General features: G+C 42.6%; 1 protein-coding gene across 1 annotated transcript; it reads right to left on the reverse strand.

Annotated features, from left to right (window-relative positions):
- Nucleotides 1–1,792: 1,792 nt before the first annotated feature.
- Nucleotides 1,793–24,674, reverse strand: dusp4 (dual specificity phosphatase 4). The gene is made up of 4 exons (XM_059970101.1): nt 24,236–24,674; nt 21,172–21,308; nt 16,838–17,057; nt 1,793–9,557 (listed from the first exon to the last, which is right to left on the reverse strand). The coding sequence occupies exons 1-4, from the start codon at nt 24,594–24,596 to the stop codon at nt 9,172–9,174; spliced, it is 1,104 nt and encodes a 367-aa protein (XP_059826084.1). The 5' UTR covers nt 24,597–24,674; the 3' UTR covers nt 1,793–9,171.
- Between the last annotated feature and the right edge of the window lie 78 nt (nt 24,675–24,752).

Genomic DNA, 24,752 nt, shown 5'->3' on the forward strand with positions numbered 1-24,752 from the left:
CACTGCTGTGTTCGTTTGATTGACTGTAAATGAACAAAATCAGTGCAGAGACTTAGTTTTGTACAATGGTTTCAACAATCGTATTTTCCAAGTCTTCATTTTCATTTTAACCTTCAAATCCTTCGTAGTTCCTAACTTATTGAAGTAGTGAAACCATTTCATTTTCACTCAGGGCCGTTTCTGAAACCACAGTGAACAAAACACTTGTGAGTTGTCTTTCTGCTTGTCAGTGACAAAAATCACTGAGTTTTGAACACAAACAAATGCAACCGACTCTATTTAAAATTGACCGGAATCTACAGTATATATAGGGATGGTGCATACCTTTACACATAGTTAAACAATGATTTAATTCCAAGCTGTATAAAGAGCACTGACTACATATTGGATTATTTCTAACAACCATCATTGGCACCATAAATTATAGAGCAAGTGGAAAGAGAGCAGGAAAAATAACAAGGAGCTGATCATTATGGCACGTAGATTTTTTAGCAAGGCGGATTGTCGTGCATCTGGATGGTCCTATCAGCAAGAATCAACACCCCCCAATGGGAGGGAGGGGGAGGGGTTACATTGATTATAAGTCCAGCACAGATACCCAAAGAGATTGTCAGAAGAAAAGGGAGATGCAAGGATTTCTCAAAGCCTCCCTGAATGAATGTTACATCTTATGTTTTGTTTTTGACCAGAAGGGTTTCCTGCACCTGGCTATATTGGATCACAATATCTCCATATTCTTCCTTCCCAAATATCACATCCAAACTCCTTTGCAGGCTGTGCATTCCTTTCAATTGTGATGCCAACTCCCTCATTGTTCACCACTGTTCAGCTTTGTCTAGCCTGTAGTTTTTGAAATTATACCTTGTAGTCCCAAGCCAATAATAATATCAAAAACAAAAACCCAGGGCAACACTACTAAACCTCCTGTTACTTTTTTTCAAGCAAAATGATGAATCATTTATATTTTATACTGAATAAACTTAACTGATGTGCTGTATGTAAACTGGAATTGTTTCTATTCAATACCAAAAGAAAATATACCTACTTCATCTGCCTCAGATGCCTGCCCAATATATGTGTTGGCAGACAATCTAATCATTAATTCACCATTATTTGCATTTTTTTAGGTCTATTAAGTTGACAGTGTAATGAAATTACCTGATTATCCAACTACGACCACAGTGAACTTTCCAGCACCCTTCCTGATTAATTCAGTATCCTTTATCCCTCCAAATTGATTTGAATTGTCCAATAACTTAAAGCAGAAGAACTCAGTAGAATGCAAAGCAGGAAATTAATTTTACATAATTTGAACTACCTAGTCAGTGAATTTCTCAAGCTCCTTGTGAACTTGTTGCTGGCAGCTCTTCTTTTCAAATTACCCAGGCTGATGTTCTCATGCTGGAAGGTAAGGGTAGCTCCTTTAAATCAGGATCTCTGAGGCCATTTTAAAGTCACCAGGTCCTGTTTAAAGGAGAGGTGCGCCCTGGCATAGAGTGACTAAATGGAGAGAAGTGCAGACTGTATTCCCAGTGCTGACCTTGAAGTCGTAATTACAGAGTAAGATCCTATTTCATCAAGGCAGAAGAAAAATCTAGCAGTCAACCTCTTTAAAATGGTCACTACTATCTTCAAAGTCAAAGTCGAGTTCATTGCCATATGCCCAGGTGCAATGAAAAACTTACTTGCAGTAGCAGCACAAGGCACATCTGAGAACAACTGGAGATTCCATGCTTGAAGAATATATAAATGTGAAAAAGACTGGGAAAATATTTTTCTGCACTAGTTAAATTGGGGAAAATATTTATTTTGCATCCTCTTTACTACAATAAATACAGTAGCTATCAGCACGTCCATGAACCTTTGTCATACAAGTTACAGAAATTCCATGTCCACAAACATCCATGAGTAATCTCTTTGAAGTTAACCCATTACAATATAGAGCAAAAAAAGCAGTAAAGGAATGTCAACACACCCATGACAACCAATAAATGTTGAAAACATCTCTTGCTATTTCTTACTTTTGCAAACAGCTGGTCAGACAACAAATAATTCAGAAAGAGGTTTTGACCTTCAGAGTGATTGATAGGTACATAAAATACCAAACCACGTTCATATACCGCTTATTGTACACATTTTTTCATGCAATTTTAAATAACAATATTTATTGTCCCTTCTTCATAAATACATGTGTGAATATCAAAACTTCATGTGTATTGTATTTGGGTTAACTTTCCGATTCAGTGTGGTCTTGTTAAGCAGGAACAGGGAGTAGAGTCAGATTGTGAATACCTCCATTTTGATGAGACACCAACCTTGGATACCCACAATCTTCCAAACTATCTTCTTAGTGGATTATCACAATTGGATTTACTAACAATTATTGCTGCAGAAACGTGCTTAAGTGATTAATTTAATGTTTAGTGGTGTAAAATAGGTTTTCCTTCTCCAGCTATTTTTGTCCCACTCATTACTGGAATTATGAAATAATCTTGGCCAAAAGGTCTGTAGAACTTTGTAGAAATGGACATATGTTAAGATCTCCATAATCAATGTAAACCTTTTCCATCTTCTCTTGACCTCCTTTCCAATATAGGAAAAGATAGAGAAAGAAGCAGAATAAAAAATAGTCCCCAAGATTGAGTAGCTGCAATAACACGGTAACCGTACCAGAAAATGGGTATTTTTAACTAGCTGCGGTAAGGTAATTTGTGCCAACTGTGCAAATAGAGCAATTACTTGATGACGATTCAGTTTTTAAGAGGCAAATGGTAGAACAGCACTCACCATCTGACACCTTTGTGCTTCACAAGTCTTTGTCTTGCTGCAAGTTCACACGGTTAATCGTGTGCATGCCAACACAATCCCAGCAGATCCTGGGTTTTATAATGAAAGCTATAAAAGAGGTTGTAATTGAACAGTTGCACCTGAGATGCTCAAATCTGACTGAGCGTGCAGTATGCATTGTCATGGTCACACAGCTCAGAACCAAGTAGGTTAGGCCGCCGAGTCCACACTGACTACCAAACTGCCATTGACACTAAGCTGTTCCCATTTTATCTTCCCTCTTTCCCAGGACCCTAATAATCACCCCACAGATCAGCAGAGATCTGTCATTGCTAATTAACCTACCAACACACAAATCTGGGATTCGGGAGGAAACCAGAGTTCGCAGGGAAAACCCCCATGGTCAGAGAAAGGAAGTGTAAACTCCCCGGAGACAGGACTAATTGGGCATTCCTCACTGGAGCTATGAGTCAACAACTCGACCAGCAGCTCTGCTGTGGATTCTTCCTACCTAATAATGCTTGGCCAGTCGTTCCGACTGCAGAACATAGTCAAAATATTCCCTCCCAGCCACTCTAATGGGGCTGAGGTCACAAACATCTTCCAGCTGCTCCTGGGTGAGAAGCTTAAGCTGTGTAAGGGCCACAGTCAGCTACCAAAACAGACGACAAAGTCACCGAGCATCACAGAATCGGACTGTCGTCTGACATCATTTGTAAGAAGTCTGTACCCTGTGGAACACGTGGGTTTCCTCCGGGTTCTCGGCTTTCCTCCCACAGTCCAAAGACATACCAGTCACTGAAAATTGTCCTGTGATTAGGCTAGGGTTAAATTGGGGTTGCGGGGCGATGCAACTTGAAGGGTCTAGAGAGCCTATTCTGTGCTGTTTCTGTACTGTAACAAACAAACTAACAGCGGGGTATCACACCTAATGAAGGTGGAATCTTCCATGGAATGTTAATTACTGATATTCAAACCAAACTGATCAGGAACAAGTTTCAAATAAGTCCAAGTACATTGCAGTTGGGAGAGTTTGATATAATAGGTTTTGAAACCCTGTGGCCAAACTGAAGCTCACGCAGTATTACAAATGCAAGGTTCAACGTCTTCAATGTCCAGCCTCTCATTGTAGCTCCAGTGAGCTTCAAATGTTAGCTTGAGTCGCACCTTTTTTTATAAATTGTGCTTTAAGTTCATTTCAAAACATACGCATTTCTGTGAGGTGATACTATGCTAACCCTTGGTCTCTGCTAACACCAAATCTCTAGCTGATTGTTGTACCACAGGCCAGCTGGATTCACTCTACATTGGGCAGCTTTGCAGCCAAATAACTTTGTTTCCAACAATGAGAATGGCACAGGTTTTCTGAGTACTGGGATTCAATGGGATTATCAAGAGGGAATACACTTTCCACAGAGGACAAGTGCTGATTTTTACATCTAAGAAAATCCAGAGGTGAAGTGCTGTGTAAGCCCATCCCAGCAACCACAACAAATCATTTCTTTCCATGGTAACTGGATTTGCAGACCAAGATACCTCATTTGTATGAGTGAGAAATCCAAGCTGCTCCCAAATGTTAGGCAATACCTTGATCTCTATTTCAGTTCTTTCATGGGAGAAGGTTACTGGAGGGTCAGAGAGAAAGATTAAAGGATGTACTCAAAACCTTGTTGAAAGAATGTAACAGGCCCATAGACTCCTGGGAGCACCTGGCCCATGGCTGCTCTTAATAAAGATGAAGCCTTCAGGCTAGCCCGGACAGCCCTGAGTCAGCACAAAGAGAGCTCAGAGAAACCCAGCAAACTGCCACAGACCAGGCAGGAAGTTGCTGGTGGGCAGACAACGGGTGGACACATCAGTTACCTCAGAAACCACAGGACATGAGCAAAAGCAAGCCACCTGCGGTTCAGAGGGACAGCTTTAGGTCTTTTATCATGAGACATCTTTTTACTGATTTCACAAAAACTATCATCTCCACAACAGATCTTCAAATACACAAGTAAATGTTTGCTGGTGTTTTTTTCTCTCCTTGATTTCTGCTAGGTTCCAGTCTAATTGGGTCAGAAAAGGAGTAAACCATGCAAGGAAACAAAGAGAGAAGCGAGGACGTGGATTTCCTAACTGTCCTTTGCATGATTCATCAGTCAGGCACATGGCAGCAGATTGGCATGAATTATCAATTTCAGGTTGTCTTCCACTCAGATGGTGTGAGTGTTGTATTTCGTTCATCCATTTCAGATTTTTGTACAAAACCAGAATAAAGTCCCAGTATGATTTAACACTAGCAGAGAGATACCTTCTGGAAGTTTATTGTGGAGAACTATTCTGGTAGCTTGCTTGAAGAGAAGGAATCTTGCATTAATCAGTTGTTGCAATATAAATACTGAGATAAACATTGGATTGCACGTAATTAGGCACTTGGCAAGGATCAATAACAAGAAGTTAGGATTAAGTGGAGCGGCTTATGTGAGTGGGCCAGTGTTGGAGAGGGGAGTTGAAACTTTGGCTCATCAAGGCGCAGGAGAAAAGTAGGTCATAGGTAGATTTTTGTTGTTATTTATAGTTTCTTTCCTTCTTATTGCACATTTAGAGCAGTCAGACAGGATAGTGGAATGCTCCTTTTGTGGGACGTTGGAAGGCAGGGAGACCTGCAGTGTCCCTGACAACTTCACCTGCAAGAAGTATATCCAGCTGCAGTTTCTAACAGAGTGCGTTAAGGAGCTGGAGCTGGAAATGGATGAACTATGGATCATTCGGGAGACTGAGGGGTTGATAGACAGGATATACAGGGAGGTAGTTACACCCAAGATGCAGGACACAGGTACCTGGGTGGCCACCAAGAAGGGGAAAAGGGATAGGCAGCTAGTGCAGAGTACCCTGTGGTCAATCCCCTCAATAACAGGTATACCTCTGTGGATACTATTGGAGAGGAATGCCACAGCAGTTAAGTCTCTTTCACTGAGTCTGGCTCGGTGGCTCAGAAGGGAATGAGGGAGAAGAGGCAAGCTGTAGTGATAGAGGATTTGTTGGATAAAAAGGAATCTCTGTGGGCAAAAAAACAGGTTCCAAGAAGGTTTGTTGCCTCCCAGGTGCCAGGGTCAGGGACATCTCAGATTGAGTCCACAGCATTCTTAAGTGGGATGGTGAAGAGCCAGAGGTTGCAGTCCAGGTAGGTATCAATGACGTGGGTAGAATGGGTGATGAGCTTCTGCACAGGGAGTTCAGGAAGTTGAGTGTTAAGCTAAAGGACAGAACCACCAGATACGTGATCTCAGGATTGCTACCTATGCCATGAATTAGTGAAGCCAGAAGTAGAAAGATGATACAGTTTAGCATGTAACTAAGCAGTTGGTGCAGGAGGCAAGGCTTCAGATTTTTCGATCTTTGGGCTCTCTTCCAAGGAAAGTGTGATCTGTACAGCGACTGATTACAGTCGGCTTGCTGGTGTTGCATTGGGGGTGTGTGTGTGTGTGGGGGGGGGTGTGGTTTAAACTAGAGTTGCGGGGAGATGGGAATCAGAGTGCCAGAACAGCTAGTGGAGAGGTTGTGGAGAACGATGTTGTAACGCCTACATACGAGGTCAGGATTCCAAAGGTTGAGTGTGGTGGCACTCATGTTCTGAGCTGCATGTATTTCAGTGCAGGAGTATTGTAGGAAAAATGGATGAGCTTGGGGCATGGATCAGCACATGGAATTATCACATTGTAGCCAGTAGTGAGACTTGGTGGCAGGACTGGCAGCTTAATGTTCTGTGGTTCCTTTGTCTTAGACGTGATAGAGTGGGAAGGATTAAAGAGGGAGGGGTGGCAGGGAAAATGTCACGGCAGTGCTCAGTCAATACAGACAGAAGAGCTCATTTAATGAGGCTTTATGGGTAGAACTTAAGAAAGGTATGACCACATTAATAGGATTGATCTATAGACCACCCAATAATCCATGGGATTTAGAGCAGTACATTTATAGAGATCACAGACTGTTGCAAGAAACGAAAGGTTGTTATTGCAGGTGATTTTAACTTTGCATGTACTGATTGGGACTTCCATACTGTAAAAAGGTTGGATGAGAAAGAGTTTATCAAATGTGTTCAAGAAAGTTTCCTTAATCAATACATAGAAATCCCAACTAGAGATGGTGTGAAACTAGATCTCCTATTAGGGAATGAGACAGGGCAGATGACAAAAGTTTGCTTAGGGGAACACTTAATACCTAGTGATCATAATTGGGATTGAGGGGAATAGTTAGTTAGCCATTTTGAAGTGGCAGAGCAGACTCAAAGGGCTGAATGGCCTGATTTTGCTCCTAGATTTTATGGTCTTAAAATACCAATAGTTTTAGGGTAATTATGGAAAAGAAAAGGTCTGCTCCTCAGTTGAGACTCTAAATTGGAGAAAGGCCAATTTTGATGGCATCAGAAAGGATCTGGCAAGTGTGGATGGGGACAGGTTGTTTTCTGGCAAAGGTATACTTGGTCAGTGGGAGGTGTTCAAAAGTGAAACTTTGAGAGTAGAGTTTGTATGCTCCTGTCGAAATAAAAGGCAAGAATAACAGGTTTTTTGGGAAATTCTGAGGCCCTGGTTAAGAAAAAGAAGGAGGTGCATGACAGGTAGGAACAAATAAGGTACTTGAGCACTACAAGTAATGCAAGAGAACGCTTAAAAAGGAGGGCTGAGAGAAGACATGAGGTTACTTTAGCAGACAAAGTGAAGGAACATCCTGAGGGCTTCTAAAGATATAGTAAGAGTAAATTGCAGTGGCTCAAGTGGAGGTGTTTAAAACATCCTTAGCCATGGTTGAGGTGCTGGAGGATTGGAGAATAGCTACTAATGTTTCATTGTTTGAGAAAAGCTCTAAGAATAAGCCAAGAAATTATAGGCCAGCAAGCCTAACATCACTAGTGGGAAAGTTATTGGAAGGTATTCTAAGGGATCAGATATTTAAGTATTTGGAGAGCCAGCGACTGATTAGGATTTGTGAACATGACTTTGTGCATGGTTATTCATATCTAATCAAACTTACGGAGTTTTTCGAGGAAGTTACCAGGAAAGGTGAAGACAAGGCAGTAGATGTTGTCTACCTAGACTTTAGCAAGGTCTTTGACAAGGTCCCACATGGGAGGTTGGTCAAAATGTTTCAGTCACATGGCATTCAAGATGAGGTAGTAAATGGGATTAGACATTGGCTTTGTGGAGAAACCAGAGAGTGGGAGTAGAGGGTTGCCTCTCTGACTGGAGGCCTGTGACTGGTGGAATTCTGCAAAGATCAGTGCTGGATCCATAGTTGTTTGTCATCTATGTCAATGATCTGGATGATAATGTGGTTAACTGGATCAGTAAATTTGCAGATGACACCAAAATTGGAGGTGTAGTGGACAGTGAGGAAGACTATCAAAGCTTGCAGCGGGATCTGGACCAGCTGGAAAAGTAGGCTGCAGAATGGCAGATGAAACTAACACAGTGAGTAGTAGGACACTGAGGAATGTGGTAGAACAGATGGATCTGGGAATACAAATCCATAATTCCTTGAAAGTGGTGTCACAGGTGGAGAGGGTCGTAAAGAAAGCCTTTGGCACATTGGCCTTGATGAATCAAAGTATTGAGTACAGGAGATGGACAAACTGCTGAAATTGTTTAAGACATTGGTGAGGCTTAATTTGGAGTAACGTGTGCAGTTTTGTTCACCTAACTACAGGAAAGATATCAATAAAGTTGAAAATTTACAAGGATGTTGCCAGGACTTGAGGATCTGAGTATTTGGAAATGTTGAACAGATTAGGAGTTTATTCCCTAGGACGTGGAAGTTTGAGGGGAGATTTGATAGAGCTATACAGAATTGTGAAGGGAATAGATAAGGGAAATGCAACCAGGCTTTTTCTACTGATGTTGGGTGAGACTACAGCTAGAGGTCATGGGTTAAGGGTGAAAGGTGAAATGCTCAAAGGAAAGTGGAACATCTTCACTCAGAGGGTGGTGAGAGTGTGGAATGAACTACCAGCACAAGTCGTGGATATGGGGTCGATTTCAATATTCAAGAGAAATTTGGGTGAGAGAGATGTGGATGGCTACCATCTGGGTGCAGGTTGATGGGACTAGGCAGGTTAATGGACCAAAAAGCCTGTTTCTGTGCTGTAGTATTCTATGGCTCTGTGACAAACTAGTTCATTAGAAAGTCAAATATCCTGTTTATTCAAAAGTGAATTGAAACTTATTGCAAAGAAATCCTTCCAGACTGAACAGTTCAGGCATGAAATGTTAAACTAGCCAGTTTCAGTTCTAGGTCAATTTAAACTGTCCATTCGTCTACAGTAAGTGGACAGATTTCTTAACACACTACTGGATTGGATGTTCAGTTAAATACAGTTTTTAAACGTAGACAAATTCTAATCCTTCAGTAAGTTGGTGATGTGGTGATTGGATTGGGTAAGTAATTCAGATTATTTGGGGTTGAGTGAACACTGACAGACACAGGAAAGCTGAAGACGAACTGTGAGGTTGGGGTTGACGATGCCTTGTTCTGCTCTCTGAGAGCTCCTGAAGGACTGGCAGATTTTACAGAGCAGGAAGAGTCCAGGATCTGCGTCTCAAACTGTAGCAGCTGTCCCATGAAGCTAAAATTAGGTGAAATTATGCTCCGTCTCTGCTTAACAAACTCAAAGGCCTCTTCCAGCCGAACTCTTTTACTCATCATTAGATAGGCAAGGCAAATGGTGGCTGACCTTGAGATCCCAGCTTGGCAGTGGACCAGAATTCGGCCATCAACATTTTTGACAGAATCTGTAAATAGAAGACACAGCAGACACTGGGTAAAAAACACAGAAGAAAGAAACACTGAACACAATCAAAATGAAGAAATGTACACACTAGTCCAACCTGGAATTCATTTTCTATTTTTTATTCAGATTCAAATAAGTGAATAAGTTAATGCAAGTGAACACAGCCTCACAACAGTACAAGTTTACTCTCGAACATGCACATACCCTCACTACTCCAACACAACCTCACAACAGTACAAGTTCACTCTCGAACATGCACATACCCTCACTACCCCAACACAACCTCACAACAGTACAAGTTCACTCTCGAACATGCACATACCCTCACTACCCCAACACAACCTCACAACAGTACAAGTTCACTCTCGAACATGCACATACCCTCACTACCCCAACACAACCTCACAACAGTACAAGTTCACTCTCGAACATGCACAAACCCTCATTACCCCAACAAAAATCTAACCCATCCCAACATAAACCAAACACAAGTGTGATCTCTGGATTTCTACACGTACCACATGCTAGTGAGGCCAGAAATAGGAAGATAATACAGCTCAACACGTGGCTAAGGAGATGGTGCAGGAGGGAGGACTGTAGGTTCCTGGATCATTGGGCTCTCTTCCAGGGAAGGTGGGACTTAACCAGATGGAATAGTTTGTACCTGAACTGGAGAGGGGCTAATATCACTATGGGAAGTTTTGTTAGCACTTCACCAGGAGAGGGGTGGGGTTGAGCTGGAGCTGCAAAGGGATGGGAACAAGATCGCCAGAGCAGATAGTGCAGTAGTTGTGGGGAAAAATGTTGTTAAGCCTGCATATAAAGGTAGGAATGAAACGGTTAAGCACAGCAGGACTAATGTTCTGAGTTGCATCCTTTTCAATGCAAGGGGTATTGTAGGAAAGGCAGATGAGCTTAGATCATGGGTCAGCATGTGGAGTTATGACATTGCTGCCATGAGTGAAATTTGGTTGCAAGGGGGGTAGGACTGGCATCTACTGCAATGTTCCAGGGTACCATTGCTTTAGGCACGGACTAAATGGGCAGGAGGGATTAAAGGGGGAGGTGTGGCATTACTAATTAGGGAAAATGACACGGCTGAGCTCAGACAGTCAGACTGGGAAGCTCATCTAGCTGAGGAATGAGAAATTGATGACCTTGTTAATAGGATTATGTTATAGACCAGCAGGATTTAGAGGAGCAAATTTGTAGGAAGATTGCAGACAGTTTCAAGAAACATAAGGTTGTGATAGTAAGTGATTTTAACTTTCCACATATTGACTGGAACTCCAAAACTGTGAAAGAGCTGGATGGGGTAGAGGTACTCAGCAAAGTTCCCTTAATCAATATACATATAGTGGTCCCAGCTAGAGAGAGACTGGATCTCCTATTAGGAAACAAGACAGCGTTTTGGATTTGACAGAAGTTTTGGATCTAAGGATCATAATGCCATTAGTTTCAATTATGGAAAAGGATAGATCTAGTCCTTGATAGATTCTAATCTGGAGAAAGGCCAAATTGAATGGTATCAGAGAGGATCTGACAAGTGTGGTTTGGGACAGATAGTTTCAGGCAAAGGTGTGCTTGGTAAATGAAAGTTTGACAATACAAAGTTTGTACATTCCTGTCAGAATGAAAAGCAAGTACTTAGGGACCCCTGGCTATGAAAGAGGAGGAGTATAACAGATGAAGGTAGATAGGTACTTACGAAATATAAAAATGTATAAGAAATGCAAGAAGGAAACCAGGAAAGCAGAAAGAAGACATGAGGCTGCTCTAGCAGACAAGGTGAAGGGGAATCCCAAGGGCTTCTACAGATAAGAGGAAATGGATAGCAAGGGACAAAGTTGGTCCTCTTGAAGATCACATGGTGATCTATACATGGAGCTGAAAGAGATGGTGGATATATTAAATGGATTTTTTGCATCTCTATTTACTCAGGAGACAGACACAGAGGCTTTTGAAGTGAGGGAACACAGCAGTGAGGTCCTGGACTGCATCCAGATTCCAGAGGAGGAGCTGCTTCTGGTCTTGAGACAAATTAGGGTGGATAAATCCTCAGAGTCACAACCATGGACTCTACCATGGGTCTGGATGCCCTCGCGGGCGAACTGTTGAATGGTGTCAACAATTACGCTCACGAGTATGCATGTTAGTGTTTTATTGTGGTGGTATTTAACTCCCTTCCTCTTCTTTCAGTTTTGTCAAGGCTTGAACAGAAGCACAGAAATATCAACACTCCCTGCTTACTTTTGCCCTTGTTCCAGGAAAGAATACCACCATTTACATTAATTCTGTGAAGCAGTATTTATTCAGCGTTAAGTTACTGCAGTGTTGGTATTAGCTTTCAGTTTGAGAGTTTTAATTAATGGTCCTGTTGAACTTGCGCTTATTGTTTGCAGGTGAAAGGCCTTTAGTTCTGCACAGTTCTTACCAGAAGCCAGTGAACTGTTCATCTGATTCAGTGTCTCTCCCTCTGGACATGGACTCTAACTTCACACAGGGTCTGACAAGGTGTTCCTTTGGACCTTGCAGGGGCTCTAGTAGAGGTATTTAAAATGTTCTTGGGCATGGGTGATGTTCTAGAGGATTGGAGGATAGCAAATGTTTTTCTGTTGTTTCAGAAAGGCTCTAAGAATGTGCCGAAAATTAAAGGGACTTCAGTAGTGGGAAATTTACTTAAAGGTATTCCAAGGGAGCAGATACTGTGTATATGTATTTGGATAAACAGGGACCGATGAGGGATAGTGAACACGGCCTTGTGCATCATAGGTCGGGTCTAAACCATTTTATAGAGTTTTTTGAGGAAGTTACCAAGAAAGTTGATGAACAAAAGGCAGTAGATGTTGACTACATGGATTTTGGCAAGGCATGTGGCAATGTCCCACATGGGAGGATGGTCATGAAGGTTCAGTCACTTGGCATTCAGAATTATGTAGTATTTAGGTTTAGACAGTGGCTTCACTGGAGAACCAGAGAGGGCTAGTAGAGGGTTGCCTCTCTGACTGGAGGCCTGTGACTAGTGGAGTGCCGCAAGGGTCTGTGCTGAGTCTATTGTTGTTTGTCATCTATATCAACAATCTGGATGATAATGTAATGAACTGGATCAGCATATTTGTGGATAACACTAAGGTTGGGGGGTATAGTTGAGAGCAAGGAATGCTATCAAAGCTTGCAACAAAATCTGGACCAGTTGGAAAAATGGGCTCAAAATTGGCAGACAATTGTGATATATTGAGAGGACAAAACAGGATCGGACTTACACGGTGAACAGTAGGGTACTGAGGAGTGCTGTAGAACAGAGGGTCCTGGAAATACAGTTCCATAATTCCTTGAAAGTGGTGTCACAGGTCATAAAGAAAGCTTCTGGTACATTGGCCTTCATAAATCAAAGTATTAAGTACAGGAGTTGGGATGTTATGTTGAAGCTCTACAAGATGTTGGTGAGACCTAATGTGGAATATTGTGTGCAGTTCTGCTCATCAACCTACAGAAATGATATAAGAGTGCAGAGAAAATTGACAAGGATATTGCCAGGAACTTGACATCTGAGTTATAGGGAAAGTTGAATAAGTTAGGACTTTATTCCCTGAAGTCTACGAGAACGAGGGGGGATTTTCTAGAGATAGACAAAATTATGAGGGGTATTCAAGCAGTCTTTTTCCACTGAGGTTGGGCAAGAACTAGAGGTCATGGTTTAAGGGTGAGGGGTGAAATTTAAGGGGAACATGAGGGGGAACGTCACTCAGAGGGTGGTGAGAGCTTGCAACCAGTGGAAGTGATGGGTGTTGGTTCAATTTCAACAATCAAGAGAAATTTGGATAGGTACATAGATTGGGGGCTATGGTCCAGGTGCAGGGTGATATGTCTAGCCAACATAATAGTTTGGCACAGACTAGATGGGCTGAAGGGCCTGTTCTTGTGCTGTAGTGTTCTAGCTCTCTATGGCAAATCCAGGAAGGAGATAGAGAGCTTATTGACATGCTGTCAGAAATTTCCCTTAATGTCAGCAAAACAAAAGAGCTGATCATTGACTTTAGGAAGGTGGGCAGTGCACTTGCTCCTGTTTACATCAATGGTGCTGAGGTCAGGATGGTTTAGAGATTCAAATTCCTAGGAGTGAACATCACTTGTGCAGGCCCAACTACATATGTGCCACAGACAAGAAAGCTCCATTGTGATTTTACTTCCTTAAGAGGCATATCCCTGTTGACCTTTAATTTTCATTGAGGCCTTCTTGCTGGATGTATCATGGTTCGGTACAGCATTGCCCAGGATGGCAAGAAATGGCAAAGTTGTGGTCATAACTCAGCACTTCATGAAATCCAGGACTCTGTCTATACTTCTCACTGCCTCAGTAAATCAACCAAAATATTCAAATATCTCACCCACCCTGGACATTCTTATCCCTTCTCTCATTGAGCAAAAGATACCAAGGTCTGAAACTTGGTGGTGTGTGGTTAAGGACAGCTTCTACCCTGCTGTTACAAGACAATTGAATGGTTTCCTAGTTTGATAAAATGGACTCTTGTCCTCACAATCTATCCTGTTATGACATTACACTTTAATCCTTTAGCCAGAGTGTGCTAATTTGGGGAATTTATTACCACATGCAGCTGTGGTGACCAGGTTGTGGGTGTATTTAAGGCAGAGCTTGATAGGCTCTTGATTGAACACTGCATCAAAGATTACGGGGAGAAGGCCGGGGAGTGGGGCTGAGGAGGGGAAAAAAGAGTATCAGCCATAACTGAATGGTGGAGCAGACTCGATGGGCCAGTCGCCTAATTTTGCTCCTATATCATGTGGTCTTATGTATTGCTCATTTGTCTGTAGCTGTTACACTTTATTCTGCATTCTATTGTTCTCAGCGCACTGTGTAATGAATGGATCTGCATGAACAGTATGCAAGACAAGCTTTTCACTATATCTTGGGTTTTTGTGACAAAACCAACATAAAGCCACCCCATCCCATCAGAAAACAACACTCTCCCCATTATTGTGCCCACAAGCAATAATTCTGTCATAGAGCACCATGACATAGAAACAGGCCCCATGGCCCATGCAATCTAGTCTCCTGCCAAGTCCCATCTACCTGAACCCAGACCATAACCCTCCACACCCCTCTCGTCCATGCACCTTTCCAAACTTTCCTTAAATGTTGCAATTGAGTTCATGTCTACCTCATCCACTGGCAGCTTGTTCCACATTCACACCAGCCTCTGAATGAAGAAGAACCCCTCAGATTTTCCTTAAATTTTTCACCTTTCACCCTTAACTTGTGACCTCTAGTTCTAGTCTCACCCAACCTGAGCCAGCTAGCATTCACCCAGTCTAGACCCCTCAAAATTTTTCATACTTCTATAGGATCTCCCCACATTCTCCTGTGCTCCATTAAATGAAGTCCTAACCTTGCCCTATAACTCAGGTCCTGAAGTCTCAGCAACATTCTTGTAAGTTGTCCCTGCATTTTTTCAAGCTTACTGATATCTTTCTGATGTACGGGTCACCAGAACTGATATTACATACTTTCTTTGAAACAATTTACAAGTAATTCTTTTTGAAAATAATACAAGGTGTGAAGTGGGTCCTAATCATTGGGATTTGTACAGGAATTGTCTATTACTGTCAATCAGATCTGCAGACAGATTGCTAATAAAGTTCTATGCATTCCTTAGTGAATTTGTGATCTTTACTGGACCATGGATTATCCAATGGTCAATATCCTACCTAAAATTACACAATCTTTGTGTCTATGAAAATTTCCTCTTCCCTTATTCAAGTTATTTCTATTGATTGACAGGCACTTGCTGGTTTAAATGTCAACTAACGTGCTGAGCCAGATGGGTTAAAAGTAGCACATTCAGGGATGTGTGGAAGAAAATTAGTGATCTTCTCGCAGATATTTTTGGATTTCCATATAATTATTGTATATTATCCAAGGGTTAAAGATATGGACAACATATGTGATTCCAATTTGCCAAAAGGAATAAAGAAAATAATGAAACAGCTGTTAGCTCCATGTTGAAAGTTCCTCAGAGAATTTAACAAAACATCAACATTGATTATGACACACAGTAGTTTATCTCAATAGCTTTTGGCTACATGTAAACAGGAAACCTTGTGTACATCACACCCAAATGTAAAATTGAAATTAAACATCAGGAGCTTATAGATCTCAGAAACAAGAATGTGTTGAAGAAGAAACTAAATATGATGAACAATTATTGGTAAAGGTGCAAATTAGTGTGATCCAGTGAAAGGTAGACTAGACCCAAGCGACTGAATGGAAGATTCCTGTAGTCATCAATTTTTTTTTGCCTCAGATTCACTTGTAATAACTTTTATTCTAATTCTTTTTATTGGCAGCCACTTAAAAATGTATTAGCAAATATATCCTATTAATGAAAGTGCTTAGCGTGATGGCCTTCATCAGTCAGAGTGCTGGGACGTAATATTGTACAAAATATCAGTGCAACTGCACTACCGTTTTGGTCACTGCAGTAAAAGAAAGATTGTTAAAATGGAAAGAGTGTGAAGAATATTTGAAAGATGCTGCTAGATTCTGAGTTATAAGGAGACATGGGGCACACTAAGACATTATTCCTTGAAAGGTAGGAGATTGAAGGATGTAAAAGCATAAGTGGTACAGATAGAATGAATGCACATAGTCTTTTTCCAAGAGCAGGGGAGCTAAAAACTAGAAGGGCATAGGTGGAATAAGAGGTGAAAGATTTAAAATGGACCTGGGCAGCAATTTCTTAACACAGAGGGTGGTGTGTAATTTGAATGAGCTGCCAGAGAGAGTGGTTCAGGCAGGTACAGTAACAACATCTACAGAAAGTGGTTAAGTAGTAATAGTTTAGAGATCCATTTGCCAAAGATGAGGAAGTGGGACGAACTTGATGGTTTGCATGGTTGACATGAATGAACAGGGCCAAAGCATCTATTTCCACTCGGCAGAGCTCCAAGACAAAATAGATCTCACTACAGTTCATTGAACAGAACTTTGCACTAAAATCACGAAGAGACACCCCAGATTCCATAAAAGGCTGAATGATCATGGACTGCTCCTTTATATAAATAATGCTCATGGCCCCAAGTTCCTGTACCAACACCAAATATGAGGACTTGAAGGACAATGCTGTCTGTAACGAATCAAACTGGAATGCAATAACTTGGGAACAATGATATTTAATGTCAATCACTAAGTTACTGACAATTGAAAGGAAAGATGGGGAAGAGTAATATACAGTGAAATACAATTATTGGAATCTTTCCTACCAATGTATTCTATTGCTTCCATGAACCAGAAACTGATGTCTGTTTTCTGGTTGTCCTCCACTGGAATACACTTATACTGATAATGATCCTCAAAATGGTTTGGACAGTTGGAAGAGACGTTCAGGAGAGCTGTAATCCCCATTGCGTCCAGCGTGTCCCTTTTTGAAGCATGATGCGCACTTCCGAGATAAAGGAAAGGAAGAATTTCCACTGGACCACCCTATAATTAAATGTAAAGTTTAGTATTTAACTGTAGTCACCACAATAACAGTAATTTATTGTACAGGAGTGATCTTCCACACCTATTCTCCATTTATTGACAGATGCTGTTAGTCAACAAGGCTCTCATTGCATTACCTCATTCAGGAATATTGGCTCTGATTTATGAATGACCTTATCATATCTCAACCAATGGCAAAAGCAGTTATTCTGTACGTAATAAAACTGGCTTGGTCTTTCACAAGATAAGCAGAGTACTTTCTGTAATTAAGTCTTCATCAGTATTCATTCCTATAGATTTTGCGGGGGGGGGGGGCTTGTTGCTTTGACACCCATCGCCATCACAATGTCCAGGTCATAAGACTGAACTTGCTGGCTGAGACCCACCCCAATCCAGTCATCCAGTTCCTTCCTGGTGCCAGAACCTTGCTTGGCATAATCTAGTCATGAGGGCAGCCACAAAACTACAAAGGAAACTTTGACAGATGGCAATGCCACTCTCCCGTCTTTCCCACCAATCCAAGTTATCAGCCAAGGAATTGCTAGAATGAACAAGCAAGGCTCAACCATCAGGACGTTACACTGAAGTTAATCCTATTGTTTTGACAAGTTCTAGGCATTATCATTTGGACATACAGTATCTACTTAAAACAACATGCATGTTGAGTTATTTCATTTTAGAGACTTGATAGATTTTGTTGGATGTACATCATGATTTTGTTTGATATATACAGTATGTGACTGAATGGTCTACTCAGTGTATTTCCTCCTGTAATCCAGTAATTACTTCTACTCCAACTCAACTCCTGTACCCATACATCCATTTAAAGTAGCATAACTCTGCCTCATTCTTGACTGTCTCAGATGTCCTTTCTTTACTACACTTACTCCTCCAGAAATATCAATCCTAAACAGAAAACTGTCCAATGTAGGTGGGTGGGTTAGCAAGTTTGCAGTTGATAGCAAGATTGGTGGAGTTGCGGATAATGTAGAAGACTGGCAAAGAATACAGTGGGACATAAATCAGCTGCGGATATGGGCAGAGAAATGGCAGATGGAACTTAGCCCAGATAAATGTGGGGTGTTGCATATTTCTAGGACAAATGCAAGGAGACAGTACATTGTTAAGGGAAAGATCCTTAAGTGTTGCTGAACAGAGAGATCTTGGGGTCCAAGTTCATCGCTCCTTGAAAGTGGCTACACAGGTTGATAGGGTGGTTAAGAAAGCTTATGGAATGTTTGCTTTTATTAGTCGAGGCATTGAGTTCAAAAGTCAGGAGGTCATGTTGCAACTTTATAAAACTCTGGTTCAGCCACATCTGGAGTATTGCACACCGTTCTGGTTGCACCATTGTATGCAGGATGTTAAGGCTTTGGAGCGGGTGCAGAAGAGGTTTATCATTATGCTGTCTGGTTTAGAGGGTATATGCTGACATAAGAGGCTGGTGAAACTTGTTTTCTTTGGAGTGACAAAAGCTGAGGGGAGCTCTGACAGAGGCTTAAAAGATTATGAGAAGCACAGATAAAGTAGACAGGGATCATTATTTCCCAGGAGAGAAATGGCTGATACCAGAGGGCATGCATTGAAGATAAAAGGAGATGTAAGGGTTAAAAGATTTTTTACTCAGAGAGTGGTGGATGCCTGGAATGTGCTGCCTGGCATGGTGGAAGAGTTAAATACATCAGAGGTTTTTATGAGCTACGTGAATGTGAGGAGGAAGGAGGGATATGGACATTGTGTAGGCAGGAGAGACTAGATTTTGGTTGTTTTTGATTCACTTTTTAGCTGTTTAGGAACAGCACTGTGGGCTGAAGGGCCTGTTCCTGCTCTGTACTGATCTATGTTGATCCAGACTCAGTCATGCATTGCTCTGTAAATCAGTGGAGTAGATGTAGAGGTAGAGGGGATTTCAGCCCCAGACAGTTGAGACCTTTCTCTGCTGCTAGAGAAAAGAAAATGGAAGAAGCTGGCCCGGGGAACAAATCTTGTTTTTTCATGCTACCTCCCAACAGAGCAATCTCATTAGTCACATTTTCTCTCTCATTACCTCACTGCCTACCCTCCACTGACTGTCGATACTTCTCACTGCTTGAGTAAAGCAGCCAATATAATCAAAAACTCCACCCACTCTCTTCTCCCCCATCCCGTTGGGCAGAGGATACAAATTCTTGGAATCACATTCTACCAGAATCAAGGACAGTGTCTATTCCCGCTGCTATAAGACTATTTAACAAGCCCTTGGTGCAATAAGTTGGACTCATCCTCACTAACTTTCTCATAATGGCCTTGCAACTCATTGTCTGCCTGCACTGCACTTTCTCTGTGACTATCACTTCGCTCTGCACTGCTTTCCTCAATGTACTGATGTAATTGAGTGATCTGTGCAAAACAATGATTTTTCACTGTACCCTGGTATATGTGACAATAAGAAACCAATTTACCCTGTAGTCCTACAAGTTACTTGGTTTCACACGGCTATTAACCCCCTTTGATTCTTTTACCCATCACCTACATTAAGAGGTCATTTTAAAAGCCAGCTAAATGGCTTAGGGTTGTGCAGGGAAAGTTGACGAAGTTGTGGAAACTTACATAGTCAGAGGACAACGTGCAAACTCCACACACCGAGTACCTGAGCTCAGGAGCTGTGAAACAACCAGGAGCCTGCTACAGCTTTCCTCTGCCCCATTCCAGTACCACCTAACAAGGAGGGCATCAGAATGACTTGGCGAAAACTCAGAAACATTTTGAGTTCATGTCACAGTTGGCACCTTACAATGTGTCATAAAGTTAAGGAAAAACCTTCTGACACGAAACACTTGGTTGATCTGACAGGGGGACGTGAATAAAAAAAGTAACTAATATCGTTAATTAATTCACAATAAATATGATTAGAGAATTGCTTTATTGAACATTAATGAAACCTCCATAGCTTAATTTGGCTTTGATTTTCATTGCATACTTTAGGTGAGGAATAGGGAATGATTTACTTGGGCATTGTATGGAGACGGGTGTGTTTACTGGAAGACATGGGTGCAGAACTACACCGTTACCCATCAAGTCAGCTCCATCATTCCACCATGGCTGATCTATTATCCATCTCAATTCCATTCTCCTGCCTACTCCCCATTACCTTTCATGTCCTTACTAATGAAGAACCTATCAATCGCTGTTTTAAATATACCCTAGTGACTTGGCCTCCACACACACGGTGACAATGAGTTCCACAGATTCACCACCCTTTGACTAAAGAAAATTTTCCTCATCTGTTCTAAAGGGACGTTCTTCTATTCTGATGCTGTGCCCTCTGGCCCTAGACTCTTCCACTATAGGAAACATCCTCTCCACATCCACAACCTTTCAATATTCAATCGGTTTCAATGAGATCCCAACCCCATTCTCCTAAACTCCAGTGAATACAGGCCCAGAGCATAGATTAATCCTTTTATGTCTGTAAACTTTAATGCTTACAGTGAAGTCAAACCTTCGCTGCCGCTGTACTTGCAGACTATGTCTCAGATGTTAACTTTGGTTGAGTGGGTGATCTGCGGCACAGGTTTTGTCCAAGACAGAGGTATAAGCACATGATTTACACTAAACTTCAGTGTACTATTAAGAGTGCTACCTTTTAGTTCTGATTGTAACATCTCTGCATGGAGGAAACCCTGTTCAATATTCGCCCCAAAACTAACATCTGAAATAGGCTTTCCAGCATTCCACAGCGATGCTTGAGTGACCTTGCTCAACCAAATTAACCCCAACATTCCCAGAGCATTTCATTGGTTGTGGGGAACTTTGGGAACTCCCGAGGATGTGAAATTTGGTGCATAATTGCAGGCCCACTGTTAGGCCTGCAAGATGACCAGCCACGCAAGAGGTGGCAGAGTTAACTTTGTATCCATGTCAGTTATTTACCCTTTATGTCTCTTAGCAACATGGATGAAGGGTCATCACTGCTAACAAACAGTTGTGAATATCAAAACAAGAATTAGCTCATAACAAGTTGTTTGGGAGAAAGAATTTTCACAAGTCAGACATAAAACTTCCACTGCATTCGATATCTGGGATGAAGGGAGGACTGAAATGACAGGCAGTGACACTGAGAGGTTGGGGCTACCTGGTCATGCACTGGAGTCCCACAGGCATTCAGGCTTGTTTCCGGGGATTCGATGATGGACACTGTCGAGATTCCAGGTGGACGTTTTGCTTTTACACAGAACTCGGGATATTCTGAAGAAAATCTCTCATATCCTCCTGCTCGTAAAGAAACAGATTTTTATGATATGTGCCAGTTGCTGTAGTTTTGTGAATTCAATATAGTTCACAAGGCTGATGGGATCTGGTAACATTAATCCCCACAGTTCAAAAACACAAAGAGCTTGAAATATGTTCTGGGTATTACCTGTATTACCACTTATAAAAGGGGCTCTCACACAGAGAATCCACTAATTGTGGATGTTCAAATCAAGTTGACTGACACTTGAAAAGAGCCAGATGATGTGAGTCAGCAAACTGGAGGGCCTCTTGGAGCAGGGTGGATGAGAAAAGCTCAGGGTCCTGTTTAACTGAGGCTTTAAAAATCTCCTTTGAACAGGGCTGACCATGTGGCCTGATCTGCTCCTGGTGTTGGCAATTGCTTGGGTAAACTTGTTGCCAGTCTGGGCAGGAATGAGACCTGTGCTTGCAGTGAATGAGCCAAAGTTCCACAGGCAAGTCTGGTCCACTCCAGTTTTCCCAGCACAAGTGGGCACTCTGGTTTTATGTTGCTCGTGGGGCTATTGCAGAAGAGGCAGACAGTCCAAACTGAATGATTCAGTGGTGCCACTTCCCCCTGGGATGAGCCGAGAGCTTTCCCCAAATTCTGGACCCAGTAAGTGCTGGCCATTTCTGTTTGGTGCTGGCTGAAGGGCATAATCAATTTTCTATTAGTTGGAAGTCTTGGCTGTCTAAAAATGGCAATTTAAGTTACAGTAATCAAAATATTCAAAATCAATATCATATATGGTTAACATCCAATATTTGTGGTGAAGGTGCATTGAAATGTTTATGATGTTGATAGTGTCTTCCTCGCCGAAGGCTGTTCCACACCATTAGTGTTAGACATCTTGTGTGCAGATATCAGTACGGGGTGGCAAAGAGAATAAAGAAGTTCTGTAGCGATATTCCAGTCTTTCAACGATTGAGTTACTTGAAGATGTTCCAACACATTTGGTTACCCTGACAGAATGACCATGTTGTCAAACGCAATTAGAAAATCTGGAAGTTAAGGTGCCGCGTAAAGTGAGCACTGAAAGTCTACGCTTTTGATTTATTATTATGCGATTAAAATGCCGTGAAGCTAAAGTTTAGACTCTCCGCACCTCTGAGGAAAGGGACAAAGACTGTGAACACATCATCGAGAGTGGTTTGGGTTCCAAGCCAAGAGCGAGGCTGAGGTGACAGGTAATCGGCCTGAAATATTAGAGTATCTAGTCCTCTCCCTCGTGGGCTGAAAGAATGTTGTGCTGACGAATTATATTTCAGCTAAATTAGTTTTACAAAGCACTGGAAACTAGAAATCTCTGTATGAGCAGCGTGAGCGCAGAGAACAGGTGGGAATGGAACTCGCCGCGGAAGGAGAGTGGAACAGGCTTTTGTCCAGCAGAAACGTGGAAGCATGCTCCCCCCACCCCCGGCAAGCATGAGCGGCTGAAACTTGCTTCCATGTGGGATATTTAAAACTATATTGACGTATAGTCAAGCGAAAGCTTCAAGCGTACAGGAAGGAGAAAGGACGGGGGATGTGGAGCCGGACACGGTCTGTTTCTGTGCTGTGGGTGATCGTTTTTATAAATGAAGGCAGATTGGGATTAAACATGGAATAAGCGAGCCTTGCTGGGCCCAGCTGGCAGTTTTGGGATGATCAGCAGCAGATGGACTGATACTTTGGAAGAAGCTGCATTCATCACCAACCAGATACAAACTTCAGCGGCCCCACACACAAGGCCACACAATATGCACGTGTCTGGCTTGGGGAGGACAGGCTCACTCATCTGAAAGGTAAACATTCAATAAGCTGCGGAATTTGAGACAACCCCTAAACAAACGGCGACAGAGTCACACTTTTCAATGAAGTCCCAGGCGGGACTGAATCACATCCTCGCATTGCCAGTAATTAACAGCCTGATGTCACCGCGTTCTTCCGCCAACCGTTTGGCTGCAAATAGTTGCAACTTCTCTGCACAAATACATAATTTAACGGTGAACCAACTCGGTGTGTGCATATAGAAATGGCCGGGTTGCGAATGAGGTGAGCAGTTGCTGGATTTGCGGCATTGCGCAGTGTGACGCGCTGTGTTGCGTTTGCTCGGAGCTCGTAACTGAGATGTGGGAAATGCCATCGATGACAGCGCCGAGTTTGTGAGGGGCGGCAGCGGGGTGGCGATGGCCAAGGTGGTTTGGGCGGTATAAGGGAGGAAGGGTTTCTGCCAAGTGTGATTAAAGCTGTAGGACGCCAGAATCTACTTGTAGCCACTATTGCCCATCTGCCATTCAGCCTGTCCTACAGGCGATGCGGAGGCCCTACCACAAGGATCCGCACAACTGCCCCGAAAAACACCGACAAGGAGCCGGACCTGGGAAATCCAGAATGACCCCCCTCCATCTATTGCTGTTTTCTTATTTTTTCTTCGCTAAATTTACACGTTTCCCGTTAATGTGCGGTCGCATATTTAAAATAAAACTATTCGTAACGCTACCGGCGATACACTCGCACTGGGGCGATCGGTAACCAGAGAGCGATCAAACGGAGAGAGAAGCAAGTTTCCATGAAAATGTTGCTGCTATCGAGAAGGAGCGGCCTCGTGAGATGTCACAAATTTACCAGCTGTCCTATAACCTATATCATTGATGCGAGTACTGTAGTAACATGGTACGTTTATCACGTTTATTATTGATTATTACTGACCTTATATATTTTGACATTAGCGGAGGCACCAGAGTAAATGCCATGAAAATTATTAGCAGTAGTTACTGATATCAACGCCAACGTTGCAGCCGTGGATCCAGTGTCAACCCACAACACCAGCACCAAACGCTACCTTAGAGCCGGGCTGCTTCCCAACGCCAGATCCAGTTCAGATCTCTCCTACGGCAGGGAAGAGCGGCGGGTGGGGGGAAGCTGTTGCTGATATAAACCTTACCCGCTAGGAAGTAGATGTGCGTTGGGCAGAAGGCTGCCGACAGTGCATTGAGGACAGTGTTGACGGTGCTGTCGTGCCGGACTAGGTCAAATTGAGGGCTCCTTTCGTCGTATAAGACGAGGGCGGAGTAAAAGCCAGCTTGAAGCCGGCCGCGGGGCTCGTCGGCCGGGATGATGTGTTGTAGAGTGACGGAGCCCTTGGCTCTGCGTTTTACGATGGTGTTACAGCGGACGTTGAGGGAACCGCTGATGTGGTGGGCACTGTATGCCAGGAACGATCTGCAGTCCAAGACCAAGCACTTACGGCCGTGTTGTCTCAGTAACCGCTTCACCTGACTGCACTCCACATCCGACACCTCCATCCTCAGTACGCAGCTACCCGAAGCCTTGGGCTTGTAAAGCAACAAAACACAAGCCGTGCCCGTATTCCGCACACTAGCAACGCTGTAATTCCCGGGAGAGGACTGGCCCCTCCTCCCGCTCATCTTATGAATGGAGCGCGGCTCCGAGCCTTGTAT

Source organism: Hypanus sabinus, chromosome 5 (genome assembly GCF_030144855.1).
Source record: "Hypanus sabinus isolate sHypSab1 chromosome 5, sHypSab1.hap1, whole genome shotgun sequence".
NCBI lineage: Eukaryota > Metazoa > Chordata > Chondrichthyes > Myliobatiformes > Dasyatidae > Hypanus > Hypanus sabinus.